At 39.2% G+C, this 19,019-nt stretch overlaps 1 protein-coding gene across 1 annotated transcript; it reads right to left on the reverse strand.

Moving 5' to 3' along the window:
- Positions 1 to 1,435: 1,435 nt before the first annotated feature.
- Positions 1,436 to 18,704, reverse strand: cttnbp2nla (CTTNBP2 N-terminal like a). The gene is made up of 7 exons (XM_032550315.1): positions 18,591 to 18,704; positions 14,827 to 14,931; positions 7,224 to 7,457; positions 3,692 to 3,799; positions 3,355 to 3,543; positions 3,113 to 3,283; positions 1,436 to 3,024 (listed from the first exon to the last, which is right to left on the reverse strand). Exons 1-7 carry the CDS (start codon positions 18,627 to 18,629, stop codon positions 2,098 to 2,100), a joined length of 1,773 nt encoding a protein of 590 aa, XP_032406206.1. The 5' UTR covers positions 18,630 to 18,704; the 3' UTR covers positions 1,436 to 2,097.
- Positions 18,705 to 19,019: the final 315 nt, after the last annotated feature.

Below are 19,019 nucleotides of genomic sequence, written 5' to 3' on the forward strand. Positions count from 1 at the left end.
CCACTCGATCCACAACATTGGCATCAGCAAAGCGCTCACCCACATGACGCCACACACGCTGTCTGCCATCTGCCCTGAACAATGTAAACCGAGATTCATCCGTGAAGAGAACACCTCTCCAACGTGCCAGACGCCATCGGATGTGAGCATTTACCCACTCAAGTCTGTTACAGCGACGATCTGGAGTCAGGTTAAGACCCCAATGAGGTCGACAAGCATGCAGTTGAGCTTCCTTGAGACGGTTTCTGACAGTTTGTGCAGAAATTCTTTGGTTATGCAAACCAATTGTTTCAGCAGCTGTCTGAGTGGCTGGTCTCAGACGATCTTGGAGGTGAACCTGCAGGATGTGGAGGTCCTGGGCTGGTGTGGTTACACAGTGGTCTGCGGTTGTGAGGCCGGTTGGATGTACTGCCATATTCTCTGAAACGCCTTTGGAGACAGCTTATGGTGGAGAAATGAACATTCAATGCACGAGCAACAGATCTGGTTGACATTCCTGCTGTCTGCGTGCCAATTGCACGCTCCCTCAATGCTTGTGACATCTGTGGCATTTTGCTGAGACAAAACTGCGCATTTCAGAGTGGCCTTTTATTGTGGGCAGTATAAGGTACACCTGTGCACTAATCATGATGTCAGATCAGCATCCTGATGTGGCACACCTTTGAGGTGGGATGGATTATCTCAGCAAAGCAGAAGTGCTCACTATCAAACATTTAGACAGATTTGTGGACAACATTTGAAAGAAATGGTAATATTGTTTAACTAGAATGAATTTTAGATCTTTGAGTCCATCTCATGAAAAATGAGAGCAAAAATAAAAGTGTTGCATTTATATTTTTGTTGAATGTATTACTCTCATGTAAAACTTATGTTAAGTTTTACATGAGAGTTTATGTTAAGAGTAAAACTCATTGGATCAAGATAAACAACTCAGTATACATACTGAATTCTTTGTAAAATAACATGTCATGTAAATATGTAAAATATAAGTAAAATGTAATTCTAAGAAAACTAAAGGAATAGTGTTGCATTATGATGAAAAAAGTCAACCGAACAAAAACATATGAAACAGTGGCCTCTGGCGGAATTTCAAGGACAGTGCAACTTTGTAACTATTGCTAATAGTCATTAAAGAGATAAGCAACTTGTTCCACCTTAAAAATAGAAAGAAAAAAAACACATTAATTTATTTTTATTGCCCATTTTGTCCTATTCAATGTTTCCCAACTTCCAGATTCAGTGTCTATCCCAGCTGTCATAAGGACAGACCCAGTGGACCAATCATCAGGCCATCACAACTCCAATGCCCAGGTAAAGAATTAAAGTACTTATAAACTCTGTACAAAAGAGGCCATAATGGTTTAAGACATCAGACTGTTGTTGTTTTATGAAATATACACAAACCTTATAAGGTTGTCAATTACAACATACACACTTTAACTTTGAGAGTAGTTTATTAAATATGTCACTTTTCAGCCAGCATGTAAAGCATGTGATAAAGGCAGAAATAATCAACATGGCAGAAGAACCCTGATACTAATTATAGCAAAGGTTTATAGTTAAGTAATGCAGGATTCCACTAATGACAAAGGCATAACATTCAACTTTAAAATCTCTTCCAACAGTAACTGCATGTAATCATTTTCTTTGATAAACATCACTACGCAAAGAGAATATCAAAGAATCAATGTAGATGTCATGTATGATTAATAGACTCTGAAACATTCATAACCTTTAATACTAAGACTGTACAATAAAATAAGACTTGGTAGCACATAAACTTCTGTAAAACTTGTAGTATTCAATGATGATTTTTTTTTATACATTAACCAGCAAAACACTTCAGGCTCATGTACGGGGATCGAATGAGAGCTCATTAGTGTGGATGTACTTTTTTTTTTTTAGATGTTAGACTTTACTTCTTTATTGCCACCTAAAATGGTGCCTCTGTTGATGTTTAAACTACATTTAATAAATACATATAACAATATGAGAGGGATTTTTGTTAAAGAACTAATATAAATCCTGACTTGTGTAAGTCTCAGTTATAACCATTAGATGATCCCGCAATTAAGTATCTGAAGGCTGAACAATGGGTTAATTTGATGAGACCACCATGTCGAGTTCTTTGACGCCCTCCTGGTTTGAGCTGAGGCCACAGCTACCGGACAGGGGGCTCTCTGAGAAATGGCTGCCAGATTTTGGAACGGCTGCTGGAGAGAGAGGAGCCTGGGCCAGACCGGGTTTCTTTGGAGGAATAGGCGGGGGGTTTCCCCTTTCCACCCTGGAGATGGTTGGTGATCGGACCCCCTGTGGAACTGCCCCTGTGGCCCTCCCAGTGGAAGGAGACAGGGGTGCTGCAAGGCTACGGTAGTCTGTACCAAACGGGGAGTTATTTGGTGTGCCCTGTTTCATCGACCCGCTCTGCTGGACGGAGGTAAACCGGGACAGAACCTGAGTGACTGTGCTCCGGGCCATTTGCTTGACTGGGCTGGCCTCAGGAGACGAGCTGCTGGTCACAGGAGAGAGCTCTTTTGGTGAGAGCAAGGGGACAGGTTGAGCAGGCTGGAACTGTGAATCCGGCTCAAAGGAACTCTGGAACTTGTGCCACGCAGCATGGAAACGCTGGTTGATCCCAGCCTGATATGGAGACTGGTATCCTCCCTGGCTCACAGTGCCTGTGGTGCGTTTGGCAAGAACAGGCGAAGTGCAGGGCGAGGAACGAGACTGAGGCGTAAACACTGCACCGGAGTAAGAAAGCGATGTTTGCGTCTCATTTCCATTCTGACAGGACGTCTTCTCTGCATGTATGCTTGATATATGAAACCCATTGGCCTCCCCTGGACAGTAAGATCGGGACTTTGGCTGTTCAGATGCATGGTCTTCTTCAATGTCCTCAACCTTAATGCTGTCCACTGATAAGCTTCCTGCAGGAACCTTTCTAACCCGATCTCTTCCTGTTGCCTCATTTGAAGAAGCAAAGACTTCTTGCACTTCTTCCAGCTTCCTCTTCAGCTCTTCCACCTTATCATAAATTAAATTCATTGCATGAGATGAAGTAATTTAATGAAAGTACTCCACCACAAGGTGCAGTTTGTCAAAGTGTTCACACCTGTTGTTGTAGATCGGAGCAATGAGCTTCTTCCTTCTTCAGCCGCGAGCGAAGCTGTTCCCGTTCTGTGTCGAACTCAGCAAGCTGCTCCTCCACCCTCGCCTCCATCCTCAGGGCTCGCATCCTTTCCTCGTCCAGCTCCTTTCGCAGAGTCTGACAGGCATCTTTTTCCTAATTATATAAAGCCAACTGTTTATAACAGAATCAAAAGGATGAGGTACTTGGATTCAAAATGTTAGGACCTTGTCAAGTTTGCGGTTCAGCTCCGTCAGGCGGTGACCCTCCTCCAGAGCCCTGGCACTCGCCCACTTGCACTCTTTGGCCAGAGCACAGGAGAGCTGCTTGTGCTGAGCCCGTTCTTCTTCAAGCTGCTCAGTAATCCGTCTCTGCTCCTTTTCCAGATGGCGGACCTGACTCCGCTCAAATTCCAGCTGCAAGCGAAGACAGTTTCATGCCATCAAGAAACCGTCATTAGTTGGAAGACATTTTGTTTCCTGTCTATAACCCAGCTCATATTGTAAAAAAGTTCAGTCAGTCATTCAGTTTCTGGCTGAGGCAAATGTCTTTGAAACAAAGCACCTGTTGTTGTAAGCGCTCTCTCTCCTTTTCCAGGATGTAGGTGACATCATCTCCCTCTGCTGTGTCCTCAGCATGCCTCCTCTTTTCCTCCTCCAGGTCTGCAATAACCTAAAGCAAGCACAAAATAGAACAAAAAGTCATCCTGAACTAGGCATCTACGTCTTGTGGCTCCAGAGTTGCAGAGTGACTCATTGTACCTTCCACAACGGCTCTTCATAACTTTGGATAAAATTGATAAATTATAGACTAATGTTTTTAAAGAGGAATATAAGGAATGCAAGTTTTTTTTACAGATTTTTAAATTTTGTTTTATTATATAATAACTGAGTAACATTGGTCGAAATGTCCTACTGTAGAAACTCATCAAAAATTATGAGATGTCCTTCTTCAAAGGTCAGGTAACATTTGTGGCTCGAAACGAGTTTTACGAAGCTGGACTGAGGGCAAAAATGGCTCTTTGGATTGTAAAGGTTGTAGGTCCCTGTTATAGGGCAATTTAATATTCTCACGATATGAAACCTGTTTCTCAAAACAGGTTGTAAACGCTTTCAAAAAACCTTAGAATAATCTAATTACTTTTGTTAAATATGGAACAGTACAATTAATTTTTACAACTGCTAATTAACCCATTTATTAATCAAGATATAAAGATTATTTTTTATTTGGATACCATGGATTACTTTAAACTGAGAGTAAATATTTACTAAAATAAAAGTCTGAGCAGGTTTTATTACACAAAATTATAAACGTTCAGTTAAGTTTCACTGGTTAATTACACTCAACAAAAATATAAACGCAACACTTTTGTTTTTGCTCCCATTTTTCATGAGATGGACTCAAAGATCTAAAATTCATTCCAGATAAACAATATTACAATTTCTTTCAAATGTTGTCCACAAATCTGTCTAAATGTTTGATGGTGAGCACTTCTGCTTTGCTGAGATAATCCATCTCACCTCACAGGTGTGCCACATCAAGATGCTGATCTGACATCATGATTAGTGCACTGGTGTATCTTATACTGCCCACAATAAAAAGGTACTCTGAAATGTGCTTTTTTTTTTGCTTTATTGGGGGTCTGGGGACTCAGAACCAGTCAGTAGCTGGTGTGACCACCATTTGCCTCATGCAGTGCAACACATCCACTTCGCATAGAGTTTATCAGATTGTCAATTGTGGCCTGTGGAATGTTGGTCCACTCCTCTTCAATGGCTGTGCGAAGTTGCTGGATAGTAGTGGGAACTGGTACACGCTTTCGTATAAGCCGGTCAAGCACATCCCAAACATGCTCAATGGGTGACATGTCCGGTGAGTATGCTGGCCATGCAAGAACTGGGACATTTTCAGCTTCCAAGAATTGTGTACAGATCCTTGCAACACAGGGCCGTGCATTATCTTGCTGAAACATGAGGTGATGTTCATGGATGTATGGCACAACAATGGGCCTCAGGATCTCATCACGGTATCTCTGTGCATTCAAAATGCCATCAATAAAATGCACCTGTGTTCTTCGTCCATAACAGATGCCTGCCCATACCATAACCCCACCACCACCATGGGCCACTCGATCCACAACATTGGCATCAGCAAAGCACTCACCCACATGACGCCACACACGCTGTCTGCCATCTGCCCTGAACAATGTAAACCGAGATTCATCCGTGAAGAGAACACCTCTCCAACGTGCCATCGGATGTGAGCATTTGCCCACTCAAGTCTGTTACGGCGACGATCTGGAGTCAGGTTAAGACCCCGATGAGGATGACGAGCATGCAGTTGAGCTTCCCTGAGACGGTTTCTGACAGTTTGTGCAGAAATTCTTTGGCTATGCAAACCAATTGTTTCAGCAGCTGTCTGAGTGGCTGGTCTCAGACGATCTTGGAGGTGAACCTGCAGGATGTGGAGATCCTGGGCTGGTGTGGTTACACATGGTCTGCGGTTGTGAGGCCAGTTGGATGTACTGCCATATTCTCTGAAACGCCTTTGGAGATGGCTTATGGTGGAGAAATGAACATTCAATGCACAAGCAACAGATCTGGTTGACATTCCTGCTGTCAGCGTGCCAATTGCACGCTCCATCAATGCTTGCCACATCTGTGGCATTTTGCTGAGACAAAACTGCGCATTTCAGAGTGGCCTTTTATTGTGGGCAGTATAAGGTACACCTGTGCACCAATCATGATGTCAGATCAGCATCTTGATGTGGCACACCTGTGAGGTGGGATGGATTATCTCAGCAAAGCAGAAGTGCTCACTATCAAACATTTAGACAGATTTGTGGACAACATTTGAAAGAAATGGTAATATTGTTTATCTGGAATGAATTTTAGATCTTTGAGTCCATCTCATGAAAAATGGGAGCAAAAACAAAAGTGGTGCGTTTATATTTTTGTTGAGTGTAGTTGGGCTATCTCCTGAGGTAGCTAGCCTGCAGTCTGCTGCTTAACAGACATGTCAGTAAAGTAGTAAACCTTTGGTTTGAAATAGCAGAACTTTAAGAGGAATGCTACATAGTTCCTTTTATTTTTTGCAGCTGGAAACATTTACATCTGAATTTGTCAACTGTCTGGCAGGAAGTTCACAGCAACATGTAGGGACACAGCTCTCCTACATGCTCCACATAGCCTGAGCTATTTCTGGTCACTCCATTTGTGTCTCTCTGACATCTCATTAATACCTAGTACATTAGTGTCACAAATTTCCCACAAACCATCACATAGCTGAAGTGACGTATATGAACCACTGATATCTGTTAATGCATCTGAACCCAGGATTGTATTGGAAACCCTGTGCTGCCATCTAATGATTGGCTATACACATGATTGTGTTATACACAATTAAACCTAATTTTACTCATTTCCCTATTTAAAATGAGAAGGAATTGTTAATGTGTATGATATACAAATTAACAATCTCTACTTAATTTATAATCAGTTTGGTGTTAAAAAGACAAATAATGTTTTGTATACCACTCTAAATAAATTCAGGCAGTAAAGGCTTAAAAGCAAAGGTTTGACAAAAGGTTTTAGCATTTTAGCCCATGCCTGCCAGTGAGTTTGGTTGACTGCATCAAAAGTAAAATTGATCTTGCTTCAAAACACTGTATATATTATGAAGTGCAAGTGCCCCAGATACTAAATAAAAATATCTGCCATTTACTCAAGTTAGGTTTTGAATCCAAAATGAATATTTTATTCTGTTTCACTCAGCCTGTTATGAACACCTTTTGAATGTGTGTGTGTGCTGAAAACATAAATGTGTATTTAATCATGTTCCTAAAAACCCAACAGACTGTGATGGAAGTGAGATTTAATTTAATAGATTTGAAAATGTTGCAGTTAAATGAACAGGTTCATCAATCTTTTTATTTGTGTGGGGAAAAAAAATCCATTATCACATCACACATAAGCTTACACTGCTTTCACACAGATTTTTGTTTGAAATAGAAATAACCACCAGTGATCTATTTGTTTTAGTTTTTACATCAGTTACTTGGTTTGAATCTCTTAAAATACCAAGTATTGGAGCTCACCCTCCTGTGCCTGCTCTCAGCTGCAGCCAGCTGGGCCAGCATCTTCTCTTGCATCTTCCTGCAGTGGCTCACCACCAGTTTGAGAACCACCAGAGGGTTGGAGGTGGGGGAGGAGTGACCAGGTTCCTTATTTGGGCCCCCAACAATTTCATTGTCTCTCTGCAAGGCGTGGAAGGGGTCACTGAGGTTGTACCTACCATAGCGCTCCTGGATGAACAGCTCTTTACATTGAGCCTGAGGAGAAGACAAAATGAGGAGTCAGACTTTTATTTGCAGAGATTTAGTAACTCGGTCATGCTGTGTGATTCTACTCTTAGGCTCTTGTATCTCAGACCCAGAGGGAAGATTTAAACTGCATATGTAAACTTCTAAACACATGCTGGAGGAAATTCACAAAGCGTTGCAATCTCTTCCTTTTTAGCAGATGTTTTGCTCACACTTTACTTAATCTCTGCACTGGATTCACAAAGCGGATGGCATTAAATATTTACACACAAAAAAAACGCCTTTAAAGTTCAGGAAATGGGAGTAACGTGCACCTATTTCTGTGTCAGGTCAATGTTGTCTTCTCTTCAGCCACACTCATTGGAAAAATGTTTTAGGGTTTCATTGTTTAAATTACCAGAGAACTGCAGGTCATGTAGAAGGTTCCTCCTAAACTTTTAAGAACATCGGTCAGGTGGAATCACATCAGAATGACGTTTCTACATTCAAAAGTGATGCTGAAAATTGTAAAAAAAATACATTAAAAAAAAATGGTGTAACAATTAACCATTTTAAGTGAGTCATTCTAATTGTAGTGCATGTGATTGTAAAATCCTTACATGGTGTTTTACAAGCATGCTAAACCAGCCTGTAATTAAATCCAAATAAAAAAAAGAAATACTTGTATATTGTTTATGCGAGTAGTTAGCAAGTAGACTTGGCTCAAGTTGCTGGGTGTTGTCTGTGTGCTCACAATCTTATCCATTCCAACAGGCATCTGTTAGAATGTTTTGTATTACAAGGTTTTATTCTGCATTTCAAAAAGCATCTGCATGATTTTAAGCACAATTTAGACATTTAATTTAACTAGAAATTAGCACCTCACTGAATACATTAGGAATTACAAAGACAAACTGTGATATGATAAAAATCTAAACTACAGTCAGGGAAAACATCATATGTAGATTCTAAGAAATGTACAAGTGAAAAAGATAATTAAAAAGAATACTACAGGCATGTTGTGTTTGATACAATAACAGAATACAAGAACATAATGCAGGTATTTAAGCAACTAAATTAGGTTCTGTGATAGAAAGTCTGATAGCTGCTGGGAGAAAATTCTTCTTTGTGTAAAACCTTTGTGCTTTTCCCAAAATTCAACCAGCATGACAGTTTTTCCCCCTATTACTAAAATTTTTTATCACAAAAATGTTTTTACAGGCTTTCATTAGATGGTGTATTTTTCATGCAACCTCCATAACACAAATAGCTCAATAATGTAAAATAGTGTTTTATGATGTAACGTTATTTGCTTTTGCTGTAATCTATACTAATATGCATAAGTATAGGTGGCTATTTCATGCATAATTCATAACTTAAATGTTGTCAAAATATATCAGCACAGAGAGACGCCAAGTGCTTATTAGTAGTAGTGCTATGTTAGAATCAAATCTGCATTTGCATTTAGCATGAGAGTGCATTAAAAACTCAAGTTTTTAATGCATTTATTACCTGCAAATAGCTTAATCAGGTTGTTTTCCCAGTGTTGGGAAATTTCAATTAACTCATCTCAGACTGAGTTTTAGCAATTTCTGTGACTGATATCTAACCCGTGTTCAGCACAGTTTTATCAACAACGATTACATCAATGGAGTTGTTTTAGAATAATAATTCACACAACTTTATGAATCTTTTCAGTGCTGACATTATGCATTACACTGAAAGTGTCAGAGAAGCTACTAAATAAATTAGTAGTTGCCAGATTAATCAAAATCTTCAGACTGCAAAACTGCATGACATACTTATTAACCTCTTCCAAGTGAATTTTATTTGATAATTTAAAAAATCCAGTTATCACTTGAAGTTAACAGAAACTGCTGTTGCTTTGCTTTCATTAAAACAGGAAATAAAATTCTGCATTCTGCACGGCATGATCACCATCTCAAATGACTTAACAGATCTAAAACAGCAGATAATGGAGGAGGAACAGAGAGAGGAAACACTTCAAAAACACAAGAAAAATGGTGCTGAGTGGAGGAAGGAGCAACAGATGGTGTGAGTCTGTCTATCTTTAGCAGGACAGCTGCTCCGCACTGGCCTTTGTCCAAGGCAGACCTGCTGTCTGTTTAACTCATGACAAAAAAAGAGATAATGGCGGCGAGACTTTTCAAGTTCAGCAGATGCCTTTAGGCCCGCTGTGAAAAGGGGGGGCTGGCGTGTGAGTGAGGAGAGAAAGATGGTTTAGGCCAGCAGAAGAGCTATATCTTGGTGAGATTTCAACAAAGCAGGATCAGGAGATTAGAGAAAACACTATATCCTGCTTGGCAGAGGGAATCGCAGAGTTCCAAAAGAATGATACCAGGCTGACATTAGAAATTAACCTGAAGTCAAGAAGAATTTAGATACATCTCTGCATTGAAATATTTACCCTCAGTTCTTTAACTGAATGTTTTTTACCCACCAACCTACTTTTTTCTCTCTTTAATAAAGGATTGTTTACGGTGGACTCATTCTACACAATCCTCTAGCCTTCACTGCAATTCATTAGCTGAAAGCACAATTACGCCAGGAGTCGGTGAGGAATTAAAATGACACACTAAAAATAATTTGACTTAATGTGGATGTGTCACTATAGAACAAAACCCACTTGTATCAGTGCCTTCATTAAATTATAAAAAATTTAGAGTGCACATTGTGACTGAGAAGTGCTCAGCAGATGCCAGTTCTACCATGTGTTTGCTAATTGCTGCCGCCACTAGTCTGGAGGAGCTTAGCGGAGAAGGTTCAGAAGTTCAACTTGGAGACTACAGCTTTTGGCTAGTAGGCAGCACTTTGTGAAAGCAAGCACTTGGGCAACCCTGTATGGCTGCCATGGGAAATTCAAGGATTCCTCAAACATGTTAGAAAATTATCAAAGCAACACTCTAAATATCTTTTTAATGAGGAAGTTGCATTATAACATAATAAATAGTTAAAGAAAATTCTATTTTACATAACGTCCCACCTTTAAGGGTTTTGCACATATCTTTATCAGGGGTGCTGCTGTTCCGTAAATCAAATGAGATGTAAACTTGAGCCAAAACGCTGCTTTATGACTTTTGCTTTGAAACTTAAAAGGTCCAGTCAAATCAGATTAAAATGAATTACCAGAAACTCAGTGAAGCTATGTGAGCTCTGGTGATTAATGGGAAGTGCAGGGAGGGATGATGAATTAGCGCTGACATATAACCAAAGTTCAAGACAGATCAGAAGGTTTAGGCTTGTCATTTCCTACATCATCAGTATTGGCTCATTCAGCACAGGAAGAGCAGAGCACGGCCCGGAGGCTTTGCTGCCGTTTTTGAACTGGTCTGTCAAGGATGGTGTGAAGGCGGATCAAACGGCAGAGAGGGGTGAAGCAGGAAAACACACTGCACCCAGGAGTATTCAAAAATGCCTCTCACATGTGAGCATTAAAGAAAGCCACATGACCACTCAGAACCTCAGTAACTGGATTACGTGCTATTCAGGGCAGGACTCCTAGATGTTAAAATGCAAATGTTGACTTATACAAAAAAATTAGCTAATAATGGTTCAGTGTCACTGATGAAAGTTTAATACAGGACTGTTATTCCTAAAGTCAAGTAACCTGGCAACAGGCTACTCCCTCTTCCTGGTAGTGACTGTCTAATGTGTCACTTTACAGTTAGAGCTAACTATTTTTTAAATATCTTTGCAAACCCTACTGTACTTCTCCTGTCACCCTTCTCAGTTCTCATTCAGTGCAAAGATAGCTGTGCAGCTAAACAACACAAAGAAATGCTGCATTTTCTTCACACGAACCCTCCACTTTCAGAAATTGGTGCTCAGGCATAAAAAAAACAAAACACTGGTTTCAGGAAACTTTCCCCAATGCCACCTAACACTTAGCATTCACGAATATAATTTTATTACATCATACAGTAAAACACCCATACGCTTTCAGTTCTGCATCACAGTCTAGCCTCATTATTCATGCTTTGTTTGTTGGCTTCAGTTCTTGGCAACATCGGCGTGTCTGTATATGGCAAGCCGCAGCTGTACCGTTTCCAGCTTATCTTTTGCTGACACATGCCTGGAATCCTTCAGATGTGAAACGGTGGGAACAAGATCTGTGTAAAACAAAAAGAGAGGCTGACCAGGATGCATTTATAGTCTACAGTCCAAGATATTGCAGTAGCTGTTTTTTCAAGCTGATAAATAGTCCCTCATGCCAGTGTTTGTATTTTGTATTCTCTGCAGGAGAAAGGCTAAACTGCTGTCTAGTAGCAACTCCAGATAAAAAGGCAATTAATTTCTCATTGATGACACTCAATCTAATCAGCTGATGAATCTCAGACCTAGACACACAATTCGTATTTCTACTTCAACACTGGCTTTTCAGCAAAACAGACGGCAAAGCTATTTGAAGTAGCTCTGCTTGGAAACTGCAGTCAACCACACCATGAGAATTTGACGGTTAATTAAAGGCTCATTTTCATTTTTGAGTCTCATTTGGACCTAAAAAGTTATTTTTTCCCAAAACCAAAATGACTGCTGGATCGCCACAGAGTTTTGAGTGCCAAATATAAGCATTGCCAAACACTTCCTTCCTCTTGAAAGTCACACTTTGTAAAGCAGCTGTAGAAGTGAGTCACAAGGGGGGGAAAAACACAGCAGATAGTTAGAATGCCATTGATAGCTCTGCACAATTAAATTTAGAGAACTGTCAAAAGAAAAAAGCTACAAAAAAAGCAGAAAGGCAAAACTCATATTGGTTCATATCTCATATCCTACACTTCACCATGGGAAAAAGCACTGGTAATGTGTAGATAAAAACTTGAGGGTTTTATCTTTTTAGCCAGATAGAGAAAAGGGCTGTAAATGAAAACACACACAAATGAGTTTGATGACAAATTTACTAAAAATAAATATATCCTACACTGTGTTACTACCATAGTGATCTATGTTTATTTTAAATATTTCTCATATGATACTGACAAGGATATGACACATCCACAATGACTCAGATAAGCATGCCTAGACCAACTTCTCATACAGTTGTTTGGTGCGTTAACATCTTTTGATAAGTCTACATGAAGTTAAATGCAATGCTTTTCAATGATATTTTATCTTATTTTCAATTATCATTTAATATACAAAAATATAAATTTCAACTTGAGGATGTTGCTAAAAACTGAAATGATTATCAAAATCATTGATACTCTTTGGGAATAATGGGAAAATCTTAATAAAATAGACTACCACTGAAAAATGTATTTATTTTCAAATGTAAATCCAAAAAGTCCATTTATTACAAAAGCATAGAATAGAACAGAAATGTGTTTTGTTGTCCCACACTGGAGACGTTTCTGAGGGATGTACTTCCAGCCTTTAATTATGTTAATTATGATGATTTATGGATTGAAGATAATGAAATCCAAAAATTCAGTATCGTAAAAAATTAGAATATGACATAAGGCAATTTAGAAAACATGTATAGAAATACCATGTTATGGTATTTGCCATGTTATGGACTGCACAATCATGTGAAACATTTTTGACTTTGCCCTAAAGCAGACAGTCACTGATACACTTCATGGGTAGAGTAAGCCACACAGGTAAGAAGCTGGTTGTTCACAGAGTGCTACATCAAAGAAAATCATCGGAGAGTTGAGTGTAAAAATGTTTGGTGAAAAGATGGTGCACAAGTAACAGTGAGAGCCTCTGATTAGAAAACATTGTGATAATTCACAATTGGACTGCAGCCTCAGGATCAGCTGTTTCTTCCTTCGTTTACTATACATTTTGCTTTTCAATGGGAAATAAAGGTCTCATAGTTTGGAGAAAGAATAGATAAGCAAGGTTGCTTGAAGTTCAGTGTGAAGGTTCCACAGTCAGTAATGATTTGGGGATCCATGTAATCTGCTGGCGTTGATCCTCTGTGTTTTACCAAGACCAAAGTCTGAGCAGCCACGTACCAGTAAATTGCAGAGAAATTCATGCTTTATGGATCTGATTTCATTTTCCACTAGGACACTGGCCAAAAAACTGAGGATCAATGAAGTTAGAAAAAAGGAAGATAAGGGACACCAGAAAAAACAATGAAGACAAGCTGAAGGTCATTATTCTTCCACAGAGTCAAAGGCTGATTGCAGCTGATGGTACCAATACTGGATTTTTATTTAGTTTGAAATTGGAAACATCGAAATTCAGGCGTTTTCCAAATTTCATATATAACCCAAAGTAAATTCCTTCTCCTTCCCCTACATGCCCTACCTTTAATACAAGGTAGGACTCCATCCATCAGTTTAGGCTGATAAAAACATCTGCAACTCTACGAAGCTCAACGAATTAGTTGTGCAACTGGCATGACTCAAGAAAAAGGTTTTTTGTCCATTCATTGTATCTGTATTTCAACAGCTTAGTAAATGAATACTTATCAAAAAGTATTTCCCTAAGGGTTCACATAAGTCCAGTTCACGTAAGTCCATTTATTCACTCTGGCCCTCGCTCACATTAAGTCATCTTGCCTTATATGTCACACAGGGGAAGTGAAGGAATGAGGTGCAGACACAAACACAAAACACTCGGCAGCGCTTTCTCTGCTCTAATTGCTGCAAAACCTGGATGTTAATGATGAGAACTGAGACTCCGGCATTGTTTACTTGTTTCATAAGTGTAGATCTCACCTTTTCCAAAGCTGTTGCATAATCAAGATATGCAACAGTTTATCTTGACGGTTATGGGAGTTACATTTTTAACCCGCTTCAGGAAATGACAGCACTTTCTGTCAGTTTTCTGTTATGGCAAACACAAGCCAAGATTCTTGGTTTGAGTTTTTCAGATAATAACTTTTTGACAACTTGACACTCCTTAATGGTTGTCCAAATCCTCTTACATGGAACAATAATTTTCACTCCCAGCAAATCCTTCAATCACCTCCTTTGTCCGCAATTGACACGGAGGACTACAAACCTGGACAATGCAACTCCTATCATGTTGAATATGGTGGTTACTAGCAGGTGGAGGTGATCACTTATGGTAATTTACAGAGACCCATTCCCGCAAAGAAGAAAACTGGAGTCAAACCTACCACATGTAAAAAGCTACCCCAGGGCTTTTACAGAGCCGCTCAATCCCCTCACTGCAAGACACAAGATTTCAAGATTTCACTTTGCCAAAATGTCTGTTTACTCTCTGTCATGGTTGAGGAAACCTCACTCTGCTCTGTATATTCTGAAAAAGTTTATCTAAAAAAAAAAAAATCCAAAGAATGCTTAGTCAATATGCTAAGTACCCACATCCAGGGCACTTAATTAGGTGAGATTATGATGAGACATTATTTAAAGGAAAAAGCCATTATGAGCTGTGAAGGATTTTACTATTCAATTATTGTTACCTTTAGAGCTTCAATGACAACATCCCGAGCCTGCAGCTCTCCTTCCAGGATGCTAAAGAGCATCAGCAACTCCGGCTTGCTCAGGCTCTCCATGTTCACTTTGGTCTGTTGAGAAAAAAGACAGAACAAAATGATCTAGACCAGGCATATCTTTAGTTGAGCAAATTATTAAACAAGTCTAAAACAGGAAACACAGAAAAGCCCATAATCCTTTCTCATCAGTTTTCTCATTGTGACTGTACAACAATTTTTCAGGTATATAGTTTTTTTTTCTTTATATTAAGCCCTTTGTTTTCCACTTCCCAGAAATCAGACATCGAGGCAGACATCTAATCTCTTCCACGTATTTATGAGCCTTCAGTGGACATGTGGTTATTATCTTCCAATGAAGTAATTTTCTAAAGTAGAGCAAGAAAGACTTTATTTAATAAATGAGAAACACAACCTTGATATTTTAGGTTTAGTTTACAGGAAGACTTAAATTAAGCTTTGCCAAATTAAAACACCACAATTGGAATCTGATCTATCTGCAACTGATACTGGTTGCAGACAAATCAGATTCAAACTTTTCCACTTTCATTTACCCATTCAGGTCCAAAAGTCATCGAACTGATGAAGTCGCAGAACTTTAAAATATCTTTTTGTTTTGCCAAGAGTTCAAACCCTAATGGGTGCTGTGACAGTTATTTTAGAGTTGGAAATGAGAAGTAGCCCCTTTGTAGAGTCTCTGTGCTTTAATCTCCCAGCTGTGTTGGTTCTGTTGACAAGCCCCGCGGTGTCTACATCTCCAGCATCCAGCCGCACTCTGCCCAAGTAAAAACATGCGGGCCTCGCTTTGAAACGAGATCAAAGCTGTCCATGTTACTACACTAAACATCATTTTCTTATGAGACTCATCGTGTGGGTTAGACCTCCACCCCACTGACTGACTGACTACTTAATAACACACATCCACTGCTGTTGGAATCACAGAAATACCATTTAAGTGGCTGAAGCATCTGAAAAATCTCCCAGTTTGCTTAAAGGCTGTGATCCATGAATGGATTAGGATTCTGCTTTGAGCAATCTGTGGTAACCATAACTGAGTTTTATGATGTCTAAAAGGAGAGGTTGTTGAGTTTTAACACAAGTTTATGAAAAAAGAAGTCATGATGAACTAAAAGTCAAACTATATTCAAAATGATCTCCTCTTAGCACTGTCCCTTACAAAAGGATTTATACTCTGAAGATTTTCACCTTTCACATTACAACTAAAAATTCAAGCATATTTTACTTGCAATTATATGGTAAACCAACATAAAATATTACATAAGGGTCAAGTGGAGGGAGAATGACAGAATAAAATTCATGATGTGTTTTGGTTTGTAGCCTAACTAAATCAATACTTTACAGAACCACATTTTGATAGATTTAACAGTTGAAGGTTTGGAATAAGTCAGTCCCAGATTTGCTCATATAGAAGTGAAACTGTTTGCCAAGTGCTCTGTCAAATAGAGTGTAGCCAAATTGAATGGAGATCTTCTGTGAACATCAAGTTTTAAGGTCCTGTAACAGATTTGCATCAGCATTTAGGTCTGGAAATTGACTGGCTCATTATAACACCTGAACTTGTGCCTGGTTCTGTCTAATTCTTTTGCTTTTTTTTTATTTTGTCTATTACTTATGGAGTTTTTGGTTTTAGGAGATAATTGTTGCTAAAACTTTGCCAGAAATGTAAAGCATTCCATTCCAGCTCTGACTCTTTGCTTAGAGTTGTTGTTCTGCTTGAAGATGAACCTATGAACCAGTATCAAGTCTTTGGGAGCCTCCAACAGGTTTTCTTACAGGATCACCCTTAATTAAGCTTTGTCCATCATCCCATCAACTCTGCACACATTATCTGTTCCCAATTAACCTTTTTTAAGAAAAGTAAAATCAGACCATTCCCATACTGGGATGGTATGATTTTAAATATAGGACAAAACAATCCATCGTGTTCTCACTAGAGCACATCTTTCTACGTTTTTGGTGTTTCCCTTTATGGATTGTGGTCAGCTCTAAAATTAATTTCTTATAACTTTCTTTAAGAAGTGGATTTAGTTTTTCTTCTATAACAGTTGTCCACCTGAGCAGTGGATCCCTGCAGCTCATTTGGGGTTTACTATAGGTCTTGTTTCAATTATGGGTAGTAAAGCAAAGGTCTAAGGGTTGAATACAAAGAAACAAATGTGTCCTTTTCCTTTTACATAAAAATTATATCCAAATATGTGTTTTCTACTCCACAACATAATCAAAAAATACTATAAAGTTTGTGTTTGAAACACCCCAACAATCTAAAAGGTCCACAGGTTATGAATACTTTTGCAAGGTGCCTTAACTAACTGTATCCAGCACATTTTTCTGCAAAGCAGTGAGCAGAAGCTAGAAGAAGAAAAACCACAAGCAGCATCTGTTTGAGAAGTTTTTAGTCCCCCTTTGCAGCAGCACTCTGCAGCTAGACCACCAGTGTAAAACGCTAATTAAACTCCAGCATATACTGTACATGCCCTCCTTTAGTTTTTGCTTTACAGGCCTGCTTGCTAATTTCATAGGCCACCATAATCACTGTGAGAAGTCTGTGGTGTGCACGTTTTGTGAGAAGTGTCTGGGCTTGCCAAGGCCTGTATGCGCCATCGTGCTTGGCGTCACTTTTTAACGTATCACAACTGTTTCCCTGGGAGAGGAGCAGTTAACCATGACATATACAAAGATGATGGCATGGGAAATACAAATACTTCTACATGTCCTGTAAAGCTTCACGTCGGACGACAACAGCCCATTTGCATTACCTGTAAAGCCGTAAATATCTTTGTAAAACATGAACCAGCTTTCACTGTGAAATATACTGTATATGTGAAGACCAAGCAGACTCTGGGTTTGAGTGTAGCTGCTGGTGATTGTAAAATATAGGGGCAAAGAAAGAAAATCCTTTCTCCTAATCCAATCAAAGTCCATTAACTATTCCCCTTTTTAGTCTCGAAGAGGTTATAAGCTCTTAAGCTCAGGCTGAATGGCAGGAAAAGCCTTCCTGCCAATACATTAAGCAATCTGGAGTGCACTCACATTTTTTCTTTAAGAATAATCAAGATAGCAAAGTGGTTAACAGTGTTCATTTGTGCACAAAAAAATATTTCTTCTTATTTTTCAAGTGACTTATCTGAAAAGAAATAACAGAATAAGAAAAAAAACAGCATTTGCACAAATATCTCAGACTATGCAGCCTTAAGATGGGAGGGTCAGCTGAGGGGAAACAGAGCAGGAGAGGTCTGCTGCTTTTCCTTTTCCCTCACCAACAGATGCAGCATGTCTGGATACTAAATTGGATTTATTAGCCAACCCAATTTTTATACAGGCCACAATCTTGCCTTACTCGGCTTTCTACCTAATTCAACGCAGCTTTACTCGTAAAATAAAAACGATAAATAAAATAAATGTGTCTGCTTCTCAGTTAATTAAGGATTATTTAACAACTGGAGTCGCTGCAAAGTAAAATCTTTGCGCGCATCCACTGAGATCAACAGGCAATCTGACTGATGAAGTAAAAACTAGGCTCATAAGGAAATAAAATGTTGCAAAGTAAGAAGAAAAACTTCTAACTACTTTTTTGTCAAACGATTTGGCCACTAGGCTCGAGTGAATCTTTTTTTCTTTTCTTTCTACTCTCACGTGAAACAACCAGCGCGATCAAAAGTCGAAGGTTTTCTTCATGTAGTCAACAGAAACCACTTGTCATTTTCACTTCTTACCTTCATGTGTCTTTCAAGGACGTTTCTAAACTCCAGCATGAACTTTTCTTCTGTCAGACGATTTGTTTCCCTTGATTTGCGTCCCCGGATCCCGACGCAGCGGAACACTGGAAGGCCAAGTCACCTCTACAAGAGCAGCTTAACCAACCAATAGGAAAGCAGCGGACTCGAGTTCTGGCCAATGAAAAATGTGGTAATGGGAATATAGGAGGAGCGGAATAAATTCCGCCTGTTCGAGTTTTGGTCGGATTTCTTTGTTTGGATTTTTTTAGATTGCAGTACCAGCCTCTTAAAGGGTCTCACAGAGACTCTCAAATAGCTTTAAAGACTGAAGAAAAGTTTTACTGGGGAGCCAGAATGTTATAGAGTGGAAACTTTAGATCCCGCATTCCAAATAATCTCCATAACAATGGTCCATAATTGTAAATT

The sequence above is a fragment of the Xiphophorus hellerii genome, chromosome 20 (genome assembly GCF_003331165.1).
Source record: "Xiphophorus hellerii strain 12219 chromosome 20, Xiphophorus_hellerii-4.1, whole genome shotgun sequence".
Lineage (NCBI taxonomy): Eukaryota > Metazoa > Chordata > Actinopteri > Cyprinodontiformes > Poeciliidae > Xiphophorus > Xiphophorus hellerii.

What these genes read in the sequence shown, in the direction of transcription:
- cttnbp2nla (XM_032550315.1), bottom strand. Translation starts at nt 18,629, where the DNA reads ATGCTGGAGTTTAGAAACGTCCTTGAAAGACACATGAAG. An exon ending in TCCTTGAAAGACACATGAAG is followed by an intron (nt 14,932 to 18,590) that starts GTAAGAAGTGAA and finishes TTTTCTCAACAG; the next exon opens with ACCAAAGTGAACATGGAGAG. An exon ending in TGAACCGCAAACTTGACAAG is followed by an intron (nt 3,284 to 3,354) that starts GTCCTAACATTT and finishes TTATATAATTAG; the next exon opens with GAAAAAGATGCCTGTCAGAC.